Genomic DNA, 16460 nt, shown 5'->3' on the forward strand with positions numbered 1-16460 from the left:
AACCTATTAACACTTATCTACCCATGGGCTTCATGGACTCCAACAACCCTGGAGAAGAAAGAGTTGTCTGTATAAAAGAAAGTGGTGAGGTCAGAATGGCCATCATCAAAAAGTCTAGAAACAACAAATGTTGGAGAGGGTGTGAAGAAAAGGGAACTCTCCTGCACTGTTGGTAGGAATGTAAGTTGGTACAGCCACTATGGAAAACAGTTTGGAGGTTCCTTAAGAAACTAAAAATAGAAATACCATATGATCCAGTAATCCCACTACTGGGCATATACCCAGAGAAAACCATAATCCAAAAAGAAACATGTACCATAATGTTTATTGCAGCACTATTTACGATAGCCAGGACATGGAAGCAACCTAAATGCCCATCAGCAAATGAATGGATAAAGAAGATGTGGCATATATATACAATGGAATATTACTCAGCCATAAAAAGGAATGAAATGGAGCTATATGTAATGAGGTGGATAGACCTAGAGTCTGTCATACAGAGTGAAGTAAGTCAGAAAGAGAAAAACAAATATTGTATGCTAACTCATATATACGGAATCTAAAAAAAAAATTAAAAAATGGTACTGATGAACCCAGTGACAAGACAAGAATAAGGATGCAGATGCAGAGAATGGACTGGAGGACATGAGGTGGAGGGGGCAGGGGGTGAAGGGGAAGCTGGGACGAAGTGGGAAGGTAGCATAGACATATATATACTACCAACTGTAAAATAGATAGCCAGTGGGAAGTTGCTGTATAACAAAGGGAGATCAACTCGATGATGGGCGATGTCTGAGAGGGCCAGGATGGGGAGGGTAGCGGGGAGTCGCGGGAGGGAGGGGATATGGGGATATGTGTATAAATACAGCTGATTGACTTTGGTGTACCTCATAAGCTGGTACAAGAGTGTAAAGCAATTATATTCCAATAAAGAGCTTTAAAAAATTAAATAAATAAATAAAGTGGTGAGAAGTGAGAAGCAGGATGGAAGAGCGGAGAAAGAAAAGCTGAGCAAGGACACAGAACCTATGAATCCCCGAGGATGTGCCAGGTATGCAGGTCTTTAAAGTCAGAGCAGAGTAAGAACATTGAGTCTCTACTTTATAAGTCTGTTCATTGCTTTGCTTTGGTGGTTTTCCAGTTTGGAGTTTTGTTTTGTTTTGCCCTTGGTTACCTAGTAAAGTCACTGTTTAAAACATTCCACCCCTGTTTAAACTAAACTAAGAAGAAAAGGAGAATTGTCCAGCTCTAGATGTGGCCGACAGGAATTACAGAGGCTCTGGGTGAGCAAGGCACTCTGGTCACAGTCGTGGTGCCAGCTGGAGGCCAGGAAAGACCCAACAAGGTTAGCACAGGAGAGCGGGGGACCTCAGGATACAAGGGGCCTCAGAGCTGGCTAGGGCATGACTGGAAAATCCCATCAGAGGGCCAGTTTGCCCTTTTCATAACAGCTCTGTAAGACTTCCCCAGGGGACTGAATTAGGGGGGTCATTTTAATCTGCCTACAGTTAGCCAGTTTCCTCAAAAAAAAAAAAAACAAAACAAAAACAAAAACAATGCCATATTCGTGGGTTTTTTTTTTTTTTTTTTGGCATGCTAAAACAGCTGCTGGTGTTTAGTATACTGCTAGACCCAGGGAGAAAAGGATTAAATACTTAAAGAACCAGTTTGAGAATGCATTTTAAAAATCTAAAAGTAACTGCCTCCCTTCCTAGCCAGGTGTGTAGCACCTAAAACTGAGCACCCTAAGGCCCCATAAAAGTTGTAGCTTGAAACCAGTAAAACGGACTAGTCAATGACAGAGCCCTCTGATGGGACACTGGCTCTGTGTTGGGGCTCTGTGGTCACTGGAACTAAGATGCAGTTTCTGGGGCTTCTCCTGAACAATGTCCCAGAATCAGGAACTCAAGACAGCCAGGATTCCACATACTTCTTCCACGTGCTGCTGTGCCTGCAGATGGTGAGGCTGTGTGGCATGATGCATATCCGATGTCTCCTCGGTGCCCCTGAATGTCTGGGTCTGATAGGCTGGTGACAAGAGCAATAAAAATCACATGTGCTTCCAAGTTCCGTCCTGTTATCCATAAGAATCTTTCCCCGTATGATGTCCACAGCATTAGAAAAGCAGAACCACAGCATTTTAAACAGAGGAAAATCCCCTCTCCCTTTCTCTTTGGAAGAGACATTGAAACAGATTAGCAGTAACTAGAAAAATAAATAGAGCTCCTTTAAAAAAATTTGAGTATGTAACCCCAAAGTAAATGAGCAGATGATCAGTAATAATACCAGGATGTCTCATGCATCCAAAATAAGAAAAGCAATATTAAGATCAATATAACAAATGAGATTTAATTATAACTCTAGCCCATTTTAGAAACTCAACCATGTTTGTTAGAGGACGCACTTTTCCTGACCATTTAGTCCCCTCAGTTTAGCTGTATATCCTCAAAAATTCTTATTTGTATGAAGTTTTATAGACTATATTAATAGTGATAAGCATGTTCTTTCAATTGTATGAAATTAAAATGTGTGGGGTTTTCCATTTCTAGTGAGGATTTTGAATAGAAAGCAAAGATTGTCTACTCACTATTCATTTAAAATTTTCTCCCTAATTAGACAAAATGTAATTCCTACCCTATACAACCTAAACTTTAAACAAAATTTTTTGTAGCAGAATATAAACAGTAAACAAAGCATATGTCCACACTAACAAATTAAGCATTTTCTCACATAATCACATCTTTTTTAAGAAATAAATTTAAAGGAGGAGGAGATATATCCATATTTCAATCAGAAATATGTGGGTTTTTTGAGATTTATATTTAAAAACTAAATCAAAATCATTAACAGAAGTTGATTTGCCTCCTTCAACACACAAAAGAAAATATGTAACGGAAATCTTTCCCCCGAGTATAAAAATAACATACCTACACTCTTTGAATTTTGTTTTAAACAAAGTTATCCTGAATGAAAAACATGAAAATGTATTTAAAGTTTCTGTATTTTCTTTTATTATAAACAGTATTGTTTGAAGGAACATTCTTGGGACACAGTTAATAGGGTAGTGACAAATTCAGTAGCACCATTCCAGAACACAGGTTGCAACATAATAGGCCACCATAAGATAGGAAGTAGCAAATCAACTATACTTCACTTTTAAAATAGACAGTAAGTAGCATAAGGACAACAAATCAGAATATACTGTTTATAATTCTACTAATCTGGATAACTATTTCTTGGCTAATTAATAACTCAATAGTTCTGAAAATTAGTTCTGTTATTTAAGTTTAGTGAGGCAAACATATTGCAGCAAATGCAAAGAAGTAAAATGTAAAAGAAAAATATCTGTCATTTGAAAAGCACCAGTTTCTCAGTTTAGCCCAAGTTTTACAGCAATGGTTGAATAAGAATAAAAATACTCATTGATAAATGTGCTAATCATTTCCTCCCAGGAATTAAGCCACAAATTCATAACCAAGTTTCTAGACCAAATTTCTAGAACACACACAAGCTCTGAAGAAGAAATATGCATCTTCTTTCCAACCGGCCATCAGAGAGCTTTATTCATTTTTATCATACATACACTATTTACACCAAAGTACATGTCTCGTTAGCATCAAGCACCAGGTTTAAAAAAATGTAACACAGGAGCTCTATGTTTGAATTCAAAATGCCACCGGAATCACTGGCAAAGTCTAAAATGAAAAACAGCCCTTTCAAGTGTCCAGAGCCAGCAGCTACTGTCCAGAATCTGGCTCTTTCCTTGGAAAGAGAGCAACAGATCTGCAGGAGACATGGCTTAGTGGGAATATCATCTCCCAAGGCAAGAGTCAGCAAAGTGTTTCTGTACAGGGCCAGGGAGTAAATAATTTAGACTTTGCAGGCCATACAGCCTCTGTGACAACTACTCAACTCTGCCTTACAGCACCAAAGCAGCCACAGCTGATGTTAATGAACAAATGTGGCTGTGAGCCAATAAAACTTTATGGACCCTAAATACTGGATTTCATGTAACTTTCACGTCATGACATAATATTTTTCTTTTGATATTTTTCAGCCATTTAAATATGTAAAAACCATCATGAACTCACTGGCCGTACAAAAACAAGTAGCTGTTTATAGTCCGCCCGATTTGGCCCGCGGGCTGTAGTTTGCCACCCTGGCCAGGGGCCCAGCTTTCCTTCAGCCCCTGCCTATCCCTTTGCCCTCCATTTATGTAATTCTACAAAATTAGTGCTCTTTAGCAAAGCAGCCCTTTTGCTTCTTTAGATCTCTGATGCCCAGTCTCCACTTCTTTCCCATAAGTCCCAAAAGTCCAACAGAACAATGAAAGGGCCAGGAAAGACAGGGAACGTGGCCTGATGAAAGAGCACAAGCCCTTCTTGTGTGGCGTTCAGCTATCTGATCCTCTACAAGTGATACGCTATCCAAATGTCCATTTCACCATCTATAAAAAAAGGATCATTGTATCCAACCTCCTGAAAGTATTTCTGAAGGTGTGATTTTTATATAAAGGTAGGTAGACCAGAAAACATAACTTGTGGAGAAGAGTTGCCAACAATTTGTTCAGAAACAAGGCCTTGCTTGATGTTTTGTGGCTAAGTTCCTTGATTGTGGTAGTGCATGGGTCCCTGGGTAGAAAAAGGAAGCTCAGTGAATTTAGTTAAAACTCTAGGAAAAGGAGCAGCTAACAATCTCATTGACTGTGTGCCACTTTTCATAATTCTCCGTGGTGGCCAGAAACTCAACAAACATAAACTGAGAATCTTCTTTGTGTTACAAGGACAGGGAAGGTAGTGTGAGGAGCACTACAATGAATAAGACTTAATCTTTTACTCCAAAAAATTTGTAATTTATTCAACATAAACATCTATCACACAAAGCAGATATGATGTGTATAAACCAAATGCATTAAAAAGTTAGAAAGAGACCCAGACAAAAGGTAGTACAGGGAAGAATTTCTTAGGAGCTAGATTTAAACAAAGAATATAATTTCAAGGAAAACAGACAGACATAGAAATTTGAGACCTGTACATGTGTATCTAGGATTGCAGGATACATGGATTCTCAATTTCATTAGACATTACTAAATTGTTCTCCAAAGGTGCTTCCTGAGACTTCTCACCCTCACAAGAGTTGGTATGATCAGAGTTTATTTTTAAAATGCTTTAGTCAATATGATGGGTAGAAAAGGGTATCTCAATTTTCATTTCTGGTCCTCAGATACTCTAGAATTGTTTTGTATGTCTATTTTTATATGAATGAAGGACAGAGACTGGTCGTTCTGTGTGGCTGGAGCCCAGCACACAGAAAGTACACAGAGGACAAGCCTCCCTTCTCTTCTTCTCGAGGTTTCTCCAGGACCTTGGTCTTTTCCTCTCCACCCCGTAAATTGCCAGTTTGCATCAGGAGATAGGGACAAACCTTTCCTTTCCTTCTTGAATGTGCCAGGGTAAATTAAAGAGTTTATAAATGAACATGGTTGAAAAATACTGGTCTTGACAGAAACATCTGAAACCATTTCCTCCATTTTTGCCCAAAACTTGGTTTCTGCCCAATTTAGATCTTGGAATAGACAAGCTACCTTAGAAAATACACAAAATGTTGATCCAGGTCTGGAGACCTGGTTACAAATGCTTGGCAGGAATACATCTTCTCTCACTGAGAAGGCAAAAAAGTGTAGGAAACATAAATCAGGGTATGAACTTGATTTGTTGACACTCGTTAGGAGGGTTTTGCCTCGAAAGCTCCCATGGAGACAAAATTTTAAAGCAAAATTCCTATAAATGATTCTGGAAGAAAATAACTGTTCTTAACCACATTCTTGTTTAGAATCTTTCCATGCTGAAAATAAAGTAGCAATCAAAAAGGAATGAACGCAGTACGCAGTAAAGAGAACAAAAAGCAGTGTTCTCAACTCTGGTTAACACATAGCATCAAAGCTAGGAAAAACTATATTCCAAAAATTGATTAATGTAATGTGATTCAAACACCACATTCCCTACTACAGTGGAAAAATGGAAAATCACTATAAATATTTGTTTCCAAAAAATAGTAACACTATAAATGCCACATTGCCTCAAATACACATGGATTTGTCTAATCCAGTGATTTCCAACCCTCAACAATTTTGTCCTTCAGGAGATATACGGCCATTTTGCACTTTGAGACTATTTCATTTTCACACCTGGAGGAGGGCGCTCCTGGCATCTAGTGGGTAGGGGCCAAGGATACTGCTAAACATTGTAAGATGCACTCAATAGTCTCCCACAATAAATAATTATCTGTCTCGAAATGTAAATATGGCCACAAAACCCTGGTCTAATCTATGTCTTCATGGCTCGTGGGACATGGTGACAACAATAGGGGGTTAGAGATGATAGCACTCTTCTTAAAGACCTCTTATTAAGTAAGCTAGACATCTTAGAGTTCTAAAGTTTGCTTGATATTTACACAGATAAAAAAAGGTTCCAGTTTAGCAATTTTCAGTTATAATATTTTAGCGAGAAAATGGAACATAATCCACGATTCTCTCCATGTTATCTAGCCCTGTACCATCCATAATTATTAGCTTATCACATCTACCTATACACGGCTCATAATCAAACTGGCTACTGCTGGCTCCATCTATGACAAATCAATATTTTTCTGCATTTAATGATATCTGAATTCCCCGTGCCCACCCACCAAAACCAGTCCTCAGATTTCAGCATTGGGTTTTATGTGGTCATTTTCTGAGAAAAGCATGCATATCTGAAATTCCCTTCTCTGATGTTACAATCCATTAAAACTGTACTGTCCAGCTCCATGAAACTTAAAAGTCAGATTAGGAAAGGAAGATGATTTGGAATGTAAACCTAAACACAGCCAGAAAGAGATGCCTTCTATAAAAAGTAAGGGGTATTGACAATGAAGTGAAATCAAATATGCAAAGGCTGAAGAGGTCCCTCTAAAAGTGGCAAAGCCCTTAGAGGTTATTTTATTTCCCAGTAAGTTTCCTCGGGTGTTTCAACAAAGAAAGTCATTTTTCTGGGATTTTTTTTTTTTTAATGTCTCCTTTTCCAAGTTTACTGAAGGTATTTTCTTGTCTATTTTATAGACATTACACTAAAAGATAATTTTAAAGTAATGGAAAAAATTCAGTTCAAATTTAAAGGAACCACAAAGGGTTGAGAAACATTGTGAAGCCATCACATATAACTGAGAGAAAGAAAAGTATCCTGTAACTGACAAAAGTCTATCTGAATGCTGAAGTTTTTCAAGCTAACAAAGCAAGTGCTGTTTGGCAGGAATGTAGAAAGATGGGCAACTTAGTCCACTGAAGTTTTCTGAAACACTTACAGATGAAGACAAAAGTATTGCTTACATGGATTGACTGAGTTCTACAACAAATGTCAACTTCTGAATGTAAACCTAAAACAGAAATTTCTGTCCTTGTGCTTAAGTAAAGTTCAAGCAGAAAAGTGCCCTATTTACTTACCCCCCCCAATGACAAAATGATTTTAATTTTTAAACAAAAGGAGTACAGCAGAAGGACATTTAAATGCAAGATCTAATTTCAGAGAGCATAGAGTTAGAGCACAAAAGTGCAAAACTCCAAGGATATCCCATGTGCAGAAAATGGCTGCAAACATGTGGTGAGACTCTTTAAAACTGCTAAATGTAAAAAGTTTTATTTTACATGAACTTGACTAGACTATTCGCTGCTTCTGAAAACAAGGACGGGCACCAGGCTTAGGGAAAGGGTGGCTAAGAGGAGAAGCTGTGGACAGCTTCCCCTCCAAATCCCCAAGGAGGAAAGCTGCCGCCTGGAGGTATTGGGTAGCCAAGCCGCCTTACTGAAAACAACCAAAGTTTTGAGCGTTGTTTTTGGCAGGAGGTTGGTGTTACCGGCTGCTTCCTGGGGCGCTGGAAGGAATGTGTCACCATCAATCAGAAAGTACACTGAGCCCCGTGTTTAGGTCAAAGAGGGAGTACTGCTTCGTCCAATACGGATAAACCATGCCAAAAGGAAAGTTGCAGGAAAGGTGTTGGTGCCCACTGACCTGCAAGACCAAAGGGAAACCCCAACTTGTGCTGAAGAAAAACTTCGTGCGCTCTCAGGTTACTGAGAACTCCAAGAGCCCACGGGCATTTGCTCCCACACTCCCCCGGGGACCAGCACCGCCTGAGCGCAGTTCTGGGGAAGACCTGGGCGGTCCTGGGGAGGATGGACAGCCCACCCCGCTCACCTCGGGGGTCCTAGGGAAGGACAGGCTCCCACCAAATCACCGCTGCGGGCCTGGGAGGGACGGGCCCCCCTCCAGCTACTCACCCGGCAGACCCCACGCGAAGGGCCGGGTGGATGAATGAACTGCCCATCCGGCCGAGCTTCGCGGGACAGGGCGGCCCGCGGGAGGGCTCACCTGTGGGGATGCTGGAGGGCTTCTCCGAGTCTGCACCCAGGCAGAGATCCCAGGGCTGAAGGACGAGCGCCAGCAGTAGCAGCGGCTGCGGCTTCACCGCGCACCACCCCATCTTCGGCCCCTCGAGGGCCCGCGCGGGCTCCGGCACCCCTGCCGCCCTGCAGCGGCCCACTTCTCGCGAGAGCGGGGACCCCCGGTCGGCCCCGGGCCGACGACTGCGGGCGGGCGCTGGCGGGCGGAGCTCGCGCCGGGGACCCGCGGCCGGCAGCTCGAGCGGCGCGTTGGGCGGCGGGAACCGGGCGGCCTGGGAGGCGCAGAGCGGCGGGCGCCCCAGGCGCCGCGGGCGACTTATAGGCTCCCCGAGGGGGAGGCGACGGGGCGGGCCGCGCCCCGGCTATTGGCCGCCGGCTGACCCGCCGCGCCGCTGCGTGCACGGCGCGGTTGCCTCGGCTCGCCCGCCCGTGCTCGCCTGCCCCAGCCCCACGTCTGGGATGGTGTGCCCGACTCCGACCTATTTAAGGAGCCGTCTGCGGCTACGTGTGGAGGCTCACGCAGGGCTCCTGGCTGGAACCGGGAAGCGTATGGTTAAGTTTGGGAGTGGGCCTGGCACGGGGGGAGGAGACGCCGGGAGTCTGGCCGGCGGGCGGCGCTCCCCGCTCCCTCCTCTCCGCTTCCCGAGCGCCGGGAGCTCCCCGGTAGCCTCCCGGGGTGCGAATCTGCGCTCCTCTGGATTTGGATCCTACCCTCGGGGCAGAAGCGACTGCAAAGCCACAGTAATCTTGGCTGAATGGGACCTCGCCAGGCGGTGAACGATGGAAATGTACACACACACACACACACACACACACACACACCCCCCACACCCCGGTTAACTCAGGGGCAAGTTTCCAAACCCTGTAAAAGGAAGGCCCTGTTTTTATTTTACTCCGTAAACCGAAAGTTTTCATTGTCCATTGAACATTTCTTCCTCCTCTGCCCGTGCCAGGAGAGCCGTAGACACTCTCCAGTAATGGCTTGTAAATCCTGCGGCATCAGAGCCCAGCATGTGTAACCTGGGGCTGTGCCTTACAAGATCTTCCTTCAGTCCACATGGAAAATTACTCCCAGAGATGCTGTCAGAGCGATCGCTCAGCTCCCTGGCGCGTCCTCCCCTGCTTCCAGTTTTGACTCGTGTCTAAGCAAAGTTCTTTTAATGGATTATTTCTCTTCACATTTTCGCTAGCCCAGTGTTTAATCTGTCGGGATGAGCAGGGGCAAAAGCACAAATTAAAGCAAAAGCCTGGCAATCTGCCTCATATATTTCATGACATGAACTAGCCTATGGGAGAAAAAGAACCAGACTGTTAGTCTGGCAATACTCTATAACCGTCTACCTCTATCTTCCTAAAATGCGCGGGGAGCAGAGCCGGGTGCGGGGTGGTGGTGAGGGGGGGCGGTAGGTACTGATTTGAGCCAATACCCTTTCCAACTCTGAACCTTTGAAGTTACACAGAAAATTATTGGAAAAGATGTTCCATTATGATCCCATTTTGTCTGAAATTAGCACGTATCTAGATGAGTACTAAAAGATCGCTTAAAAACAGGTGGAAAACCTGCAAAGAAATGTTGCCTGGGTGTAATATTTTAGAAAAAGAATCATTTCCTGTGCACAGACCTAAGTCAAGTTGTTACTGTGTTTGTAAGGTTTGGTCTCAGTATTTTAAGAGGGAAATTGGAGAAAGTTCGCAGAAGAGTAACAAATAATTAAAGAAGTGGAAAGTATGACATGTGGGAATAGAATAAGGTTTGTTTAGCCTGAAGAAGAAAAGGCTAAGGAAGGGATTCCTTAATAATATCCTTCGCTGTCTGGCCAGTGCCGCCCCCTAAAACTGGGCAGAAAACAAACAGCATCATGCTTCTAAATCTGAGGACTCTGCTGGGAATGGCTGGTCTTTCCGCCAAATCTCAGTCTTCAGAATTCCAAACCAGTCTACTGCACCTGAATTCTGCTAAAGTCCTTGAACTTGACTTCTCACTTCCCTGGTTGTCCAGTATCTTCAAGAACTTGCATGGTTAGAACCTAGCTTTCTGCCCTCCCAATCCCCCTCTTGCCCCCCATGCATACTCACAGCCTCTCCACATCACAAGGGTGTGTGTGTTTCAACTGCAAAGTCCACCAATAATTTCAGGTTACTATAAAATTCGTCTTCTCTATTGAGAGTCACAAGGGCAGGACTATAAGACTTGTATAAGTAAGTGTTTCTTTGGGCTTTTCAAAATAGCCAGACATATTTATCGCTGTCTGAAAAAGCCCCAATTCTGAAACCGAATCCTTCCTGCCTTCTTATATTTCCAGCTGTCTGCTGGACATTTCTACTTGGACATTCCACTGGCACAAACTCCAGATGTCTTTAACTCATGAAATCCAGATCCCACTCATGGCTTCCTCATCTCTGTTAATGATACTGCTGCTCTTTAACTCACAGAGCCTCAGACATTTTCTACTTCTCCCCTCCCACCACCTCCCTCCCCACAACACAGAGCTAGACTCTAAATCCTGTCATTTTTTCCCCTCACATTTTCTCTCCTGTGTTCCTTTCCATTCTCACTGCCACCTCACTAATGCACTCCTAACTGTGCTGTTTGAACTGTTTCCTAACTGATCGCCCTCCCTGTGGACCCTCCCTGCCCCTAGCTTCCACAGCTAGAGTCATCATACTCAGATATCCTTTGATTATTTTATCCCCAAACTCAAAGATTTCAGAAGAAATTTGGAAGCAAACCAAAATCTCTTAACCTAGAATTCAAATTCCTTTGCTAGCAAACCTGATCACCTCTTCCAAAGCAGACCAAAGAGTGTTATTTCTATTCTCTAGAGTTTGGGAAATAATCCCTGTATTCATCTCAGTTCTTCCAGAGGCCAATCCTGAGCCAAGTTTCAAGGACCAGCAGTTTGTTGGGAGTTTCAAGGAGAAGGAGTAGTTGAGGGTAAAGTGACACAGGAAAGGGAATTAGCCAGTAATAGGTGCATTATTCAATCTACCGCAGGAGGTACCGCGATCGCACTGAATTGATATAAAGTACACCCCACAGAAATATCCTAGCCAAGGGGCCAGAGACTGGGAATATGTATACCCCAACACTCATCAGTCATTGATCAAGGGCTGGGGGCACTCATTCATTCTCAGGTATTCTCAGCCTGCTATGCTCACAGGCATAGCGGTTCCCCAGGAATGATGCAGGTCTTGTCCATGAGAAGTGAGGTTGGCATACTCAGAAATGGTAAGGAGATTTGAGAAGAAATGAGAGAAGCAGTAGCAGCATTTTCTCAGCCACCATGCCTTTGTTCATGTTATCCCTCTATTTAAAAAGTTCTTCTAAAGTAGATGACTAATAAGGACCTACTGTACTGCATAGGAAACTCTACTCAATACTCTGTAATGACCTATATGAGAAAAAAAAAATCTAAAAAAAGAGTGGATATACGTATATGTACAACTGATTCACTTTTCTGTATAGCAGAAACTAATATAACATTGTAAATCAACTATACTCCAATAAAAATTAATTTAAAAAAAAGAATTAAAGGTAAATGTTCTCAAGAGAAAAAAAACCAAACCAAACAAACAAAATAAAACAAACAAACAAAAAAACCCAAAACCAAAAATCTCTTCTCCAAACCTCTCCTCTTCTTTTCATTGGGCCATCTTCTATCAGGCTCAGGTGCCACCTCCTACAGGAAGCCCAACTTGAGTGCTTCATCCTATCTCAGGCTGTGTTAGGTATCCCTGCTCCATGCTTTCTAACTCTTTAAACAAACTTCTCTTATTTTTGACAGTCTTTTACCAGACAGTTTATTTATTGAAGGCAGGATCGAATTTTTCTTCATCGTTATACTCAATATTGGCACATAGTAGCCTGTATTCATTCATTCACTGTTCACTCAAAACACACCCACTGTGTGCCTATTATGTCTAGGCACTGTTCTAGATGCTGATATGACACATATATCAGTGAAAATACAAAGTCCCTCCCTTATGTAGCTTTTACTCTTATGTAAAGAAAGAGGTAATAAACACACAATGGTGATAAGTCGTAGAGAGAAAATAAAGAAAGAAAGGTAACTAAGAAGTACCAAGAAAGAGAGGGTATACTGATACTTTGAAGAGGGGAGTACTGGGAAGGCCTCTCTGAGAAGATGATGCTTGAGCAAAGACCTAGAAGTGGTGAGGGAGAGAGCTGGTCGTGCTGTATGGGGGAACTGTGTCAGGGAAGATAAACAGGAAGTGTGAAGACCCTGGGGCCAGAACATGTCTGAAGTATTGGAAGGGGGCAAGAGGGCGTTGAGCAGGAGTTCAGTGACTGTAAGATTACTAGGAGATGAAGCCTGAGTGGTAACAAACAAGGGACAGGAAATGTAGACAGATAAACAAACAGTGTGATAGTGTAGAGCCTGGTATCAACTTTAGCCTTGAGGACATTAGGTGAAGTAAAACAAGCCAGTCACAGATAGCCAAACACTGCCTGATTCCACTTATATCTAAAATAGTCAAATTCATAGAAGCAAAGAATAGAATGGTGGGGCTAGGGGGAAGGGGGAAATAGAACTACTAATTAACGGGGTGAAATTTCAGTTTTGCAAGATAAGTTCCAAAGATCTGCTGTACAGCATTGTCTCTGTAGATAACATTATTCTACCTTACACTTAAAAATCTGTTAAGAGCGTAGATTTCATGCTTATCGTTCTTACGACAATTGGAAAAGATAGAGAGAGCACCACTTGGATGGTTGCAGGAAGAGCAGTGACATGATTCGATGTAGGTTTTGAAAAGGATCGCAGATGCTGAGTGAGACTAAACTAAGGGAAATGGGTGGGAAAGTGAACTGTAAAGTCTGGAGGCTAATTTGGAGTCCAATGCAGTGGTCCAGGAGATGATACTTTTTTCAGCTTGGTTGGTAACAGTAAAAACACGTCAGTTTCAAAATAGATTTTTGACTGTTGAGGCCAATAAAACTTAATGGTTTGAATGTGGGTGTAAGAGGAAAAAAAGTCAAGAATATTTATTCAATGAATATTTGTTGAATGAATGAAAAGTAAAGCCTTGGGATCACATATAATAGACCTGGGGGTGGAGAGGGAGGGAGGAGTTAAATGCAACAGATGAGAAGGAAAAGCAACCAGACAACCAAGAGCTGAAACTCAGAGAAGACAGACCCATAGCGGGTGGAGGAGGAGAGGAGTCAGCAAAGGAAACTGATAAAGTCAGACAAACAGGAAAACATCTACAGAAAAGAAACTTGGGAAATGGGAAGAGGAAGCCTGAGAAAAGGTCATTGATTTTTAACACTGGGGACACAAGTTTAATATCAAACTTTAGATAGGAGCAGAAAGGACAATGAATGTAAGGTCCAAACTGGAGATGAGGGTGTGGAGGACATGAAATAGAGCTTTCATTCTGTGACTCTTCAACTAAATCAGACTTCTCCTGCCCACGTCAGGGGGCTGCCTTTCTAATTGTAGAATGTGCAAGTTACCACCAGTCTGAAGGTATCCTCCATATGTGAGAGGCGTGTGGCCCCAGCTGTTTGTTTTTTTTTTAATTATTTATATATTGGCTGCATTAGGTTTTCATTGCTGTGCACAGGCTTTCTCTAGTTGTGGCAAGCAGGGGATACTCTTCATTGTGGAGCACGGGCTCTAGGCACGTGGGCTTCAGTAATTGCAGCGAGTAGGCTCAGTAGTTGTGGCGCACAGGCTTAGTTGCTCCACAGCATGTGGGATCTTCCTGGACCAGGGATCAAACCCGTGTCCCCTGCATTGGCAGGCGGATTCTTAACCACTGCGCCACCAGGGAAGCCTCTGTTTTCTTTCTAAATTCTTTAAGCTGCAACCTGAAGAGAACAATTTCCAAAGTGACTTTTTTTCAAGAGTTGGAAATCCAAACAAAACCAGTATGAGAAAAGAAAGTGAACTGCTTAACAGATGGTAAGCAAAATAGACTTCTTCACCCAACAAAAACAATCATGTATCACAGGGGAAATATGCCTGGGTTATCTTCTGAAGGTTTTTACTCCTCTGGTTTCAAGAACCCTTTATTTATGAATCCTGGTTCTCATTCAGCACTTCTAGCCAAAGTACCTTTTTTTCTTTAAACCTTCATTATACATTTTAGTCATCTGAGCCTGATTATATAGAATCTTCCCTCGGCAGACATGGGGTGTAAAACCCTTGTACCTAGCAGAATGATGTCAGATGTAAAACTAAACTCAGCCAGATTCAAACTTAGAAGAGCAGGCCAGGATAGTAAAGAGAGCCAGAGAGTATACAAGTGTTCCAGAGATGATCCTAGCAGATGTTTTGTGACTAGTCACACTGATTGGGACAGAGCTATCTAGCCCATGAGTCACCGTACAAGGTCAGCAGCAGAAGTTTGTGGCTTCTGCATTCAGTCTTCCAAACATATTTTACCAAAGTTTTAAGCTATGACATATTTATTGACATAGGTAACTCCAGAATGACATTAATTATGATTAACCACAGCATAGTGTCAAAAATTTCTTGTTCAACTGTAGTTCCTCATGATCTTTTATAGCTCTCTGCCCTCATGGTCCCTTATTCTCCTGCTTCTCGGGACCATTTAACTCCTTTCTCTGGAATCATCTCTGTGCAGAGGCAGATTTGCCCTGAAGCTAATAAAGTTTAAGTGTCAGTGCCCCTCACTTGCAAAGACCTCTGTGAGTGCTGGGAGCGGCTGGGGCTTGTACAGTATCCTGGGTTGGGAAGGAAGCCAGTTTGTTATCAGGAACAATTAGTAAGAAAGCATTTCTCAGAAACTATCCAAGGAGGTTTTAGGAAAAAGAGACCCGAGCCCCAAGGATCCAGTAAATTAAGTTGTTAGATTTTCTTTTCTTATCCTAAGTACTCACTTCTTTACCTTATTTCATATTTGTGACCCTATCGTCTTTTTTTTTCTTAACGTTCCCTAAAATGAAATAAACCTTAGGTCCCATTAAACCTTGATTCACTCCTTGTCCTATCCCTAGAATCTAGACCCAATCCTTTCCATAAGTATTGAGACTATAAGGAGTCTATGATCAACAGTTTCTGGGCTCAGCATGGAGATGGGTCTTCCTTAGTCCACTCTGATCCTACACACTGGCCACTTTCCTATAATGACATTGTCACCTTATTCCTCTGTGACTGAGCTCTTCCTTAAACACCTTAGCTCAAGCACCTTAGTCATTGTCTTGGATCCCTGTCTGATAGCCTACTTCATCGCTGACTGAGCTCTTTCTTTGTCTTTTATAAATCTCCAGATAACAGAGTTCTATAGCTTCCCCCACCTCTGAACCTCCTCCAGGCCTCCTGCTGGTACTAACTTACCACCTGCTATTGGATGCTTCCGATGTGCCCTGCCCCATCACTAGCTGATCTGCTGGTTCTGGTCATCTTTGTTCTGGCAGAGCTAATTTTGATAGAACTGAACTTAATATACATTGATTACAATCATTTGATTTAGCAGAACACTATGAGTTAAATAACTGAATTATATTGTCACTTGGTGAGATCTCCAAGAATGTTAATTTGAAATGAAGCAGAGCCTAACTAAAAAAACATACAGATCTGTCACACAGTGAAACAGATGTACGTAACTCTAATATTAGATGTCATAAAAAGAACAGAGGGGAGAAAATAATAGAAAATTATAAAGGATATTATAAATGGATATTATTTAGGAATATGTCATAAAAGTGCTAGTATTATTTTTAATCCATCATTCCTAAAATCTGGACAATGAATTCTGTGACATATACTAAGGAAATATTTTTGTAATGGAACTGAAGGAGAATTTATTGTAAAGGGTGTAGCAATAAGGAAGAACATGCCATGACCAATCTGAATGCAACACACAGGATTATTATTGTCTTCTTTAGAACATTTTCCATTACAGGTTTCCAGAAGGGATGGTTTGCATCAGATATAATTTTCTGTACTATAGACACAAATCACAATTCACAGAACCCCTTCATCCTTTCTGAAGCTAGCCATAATGATCATGCAGCCCATTCGCTGAC

General features: G+C 42.2%; 1 protein-coding gene across 1 annotated transcript in view; it reads right to left on the reverse strand.

Moving 5' to 3' along the window:
- PLOD2 (procollagen-lysine,2-oxoglutarate 5-dioxygenase 2) overlaps positions 1-8865 on the reverse strand; it is a 102956-nt gene extending 94091 nt beyond the window's left edge. The window contains exon 1 of the mRNA XM_057740002.1: positions 8406-8865. Within this exon, the coding sequence (XP_057595985.1) occupies positions 8406-8517 (112 nt within the window). The 5' untranslated portion in view covers positions 8518-8865. The remainder of the gene's footprint in view (positions 1-8405) is intronic.
- Between the last annotated feature and the right edge of the window lie 7595 nt (positions 8866-16460).

The sequence above is a fragment of the Hippopotamus amphibius genome, chromosome 6, assembly GCF_030028045.1.
Source record: "Hippopotamus amphibius kiboko isolate mHipAmp2 chromosome 6, mHipAmp2.hap2, whole genome shotgun sequence".
NCBI classification, from domain to species: Eukaryota; Metazoa; Chordata; class Mammalia; order Artiodactyla; family Hippopotamidae; genus Hippopotamus; species Hippopotamus amphibius.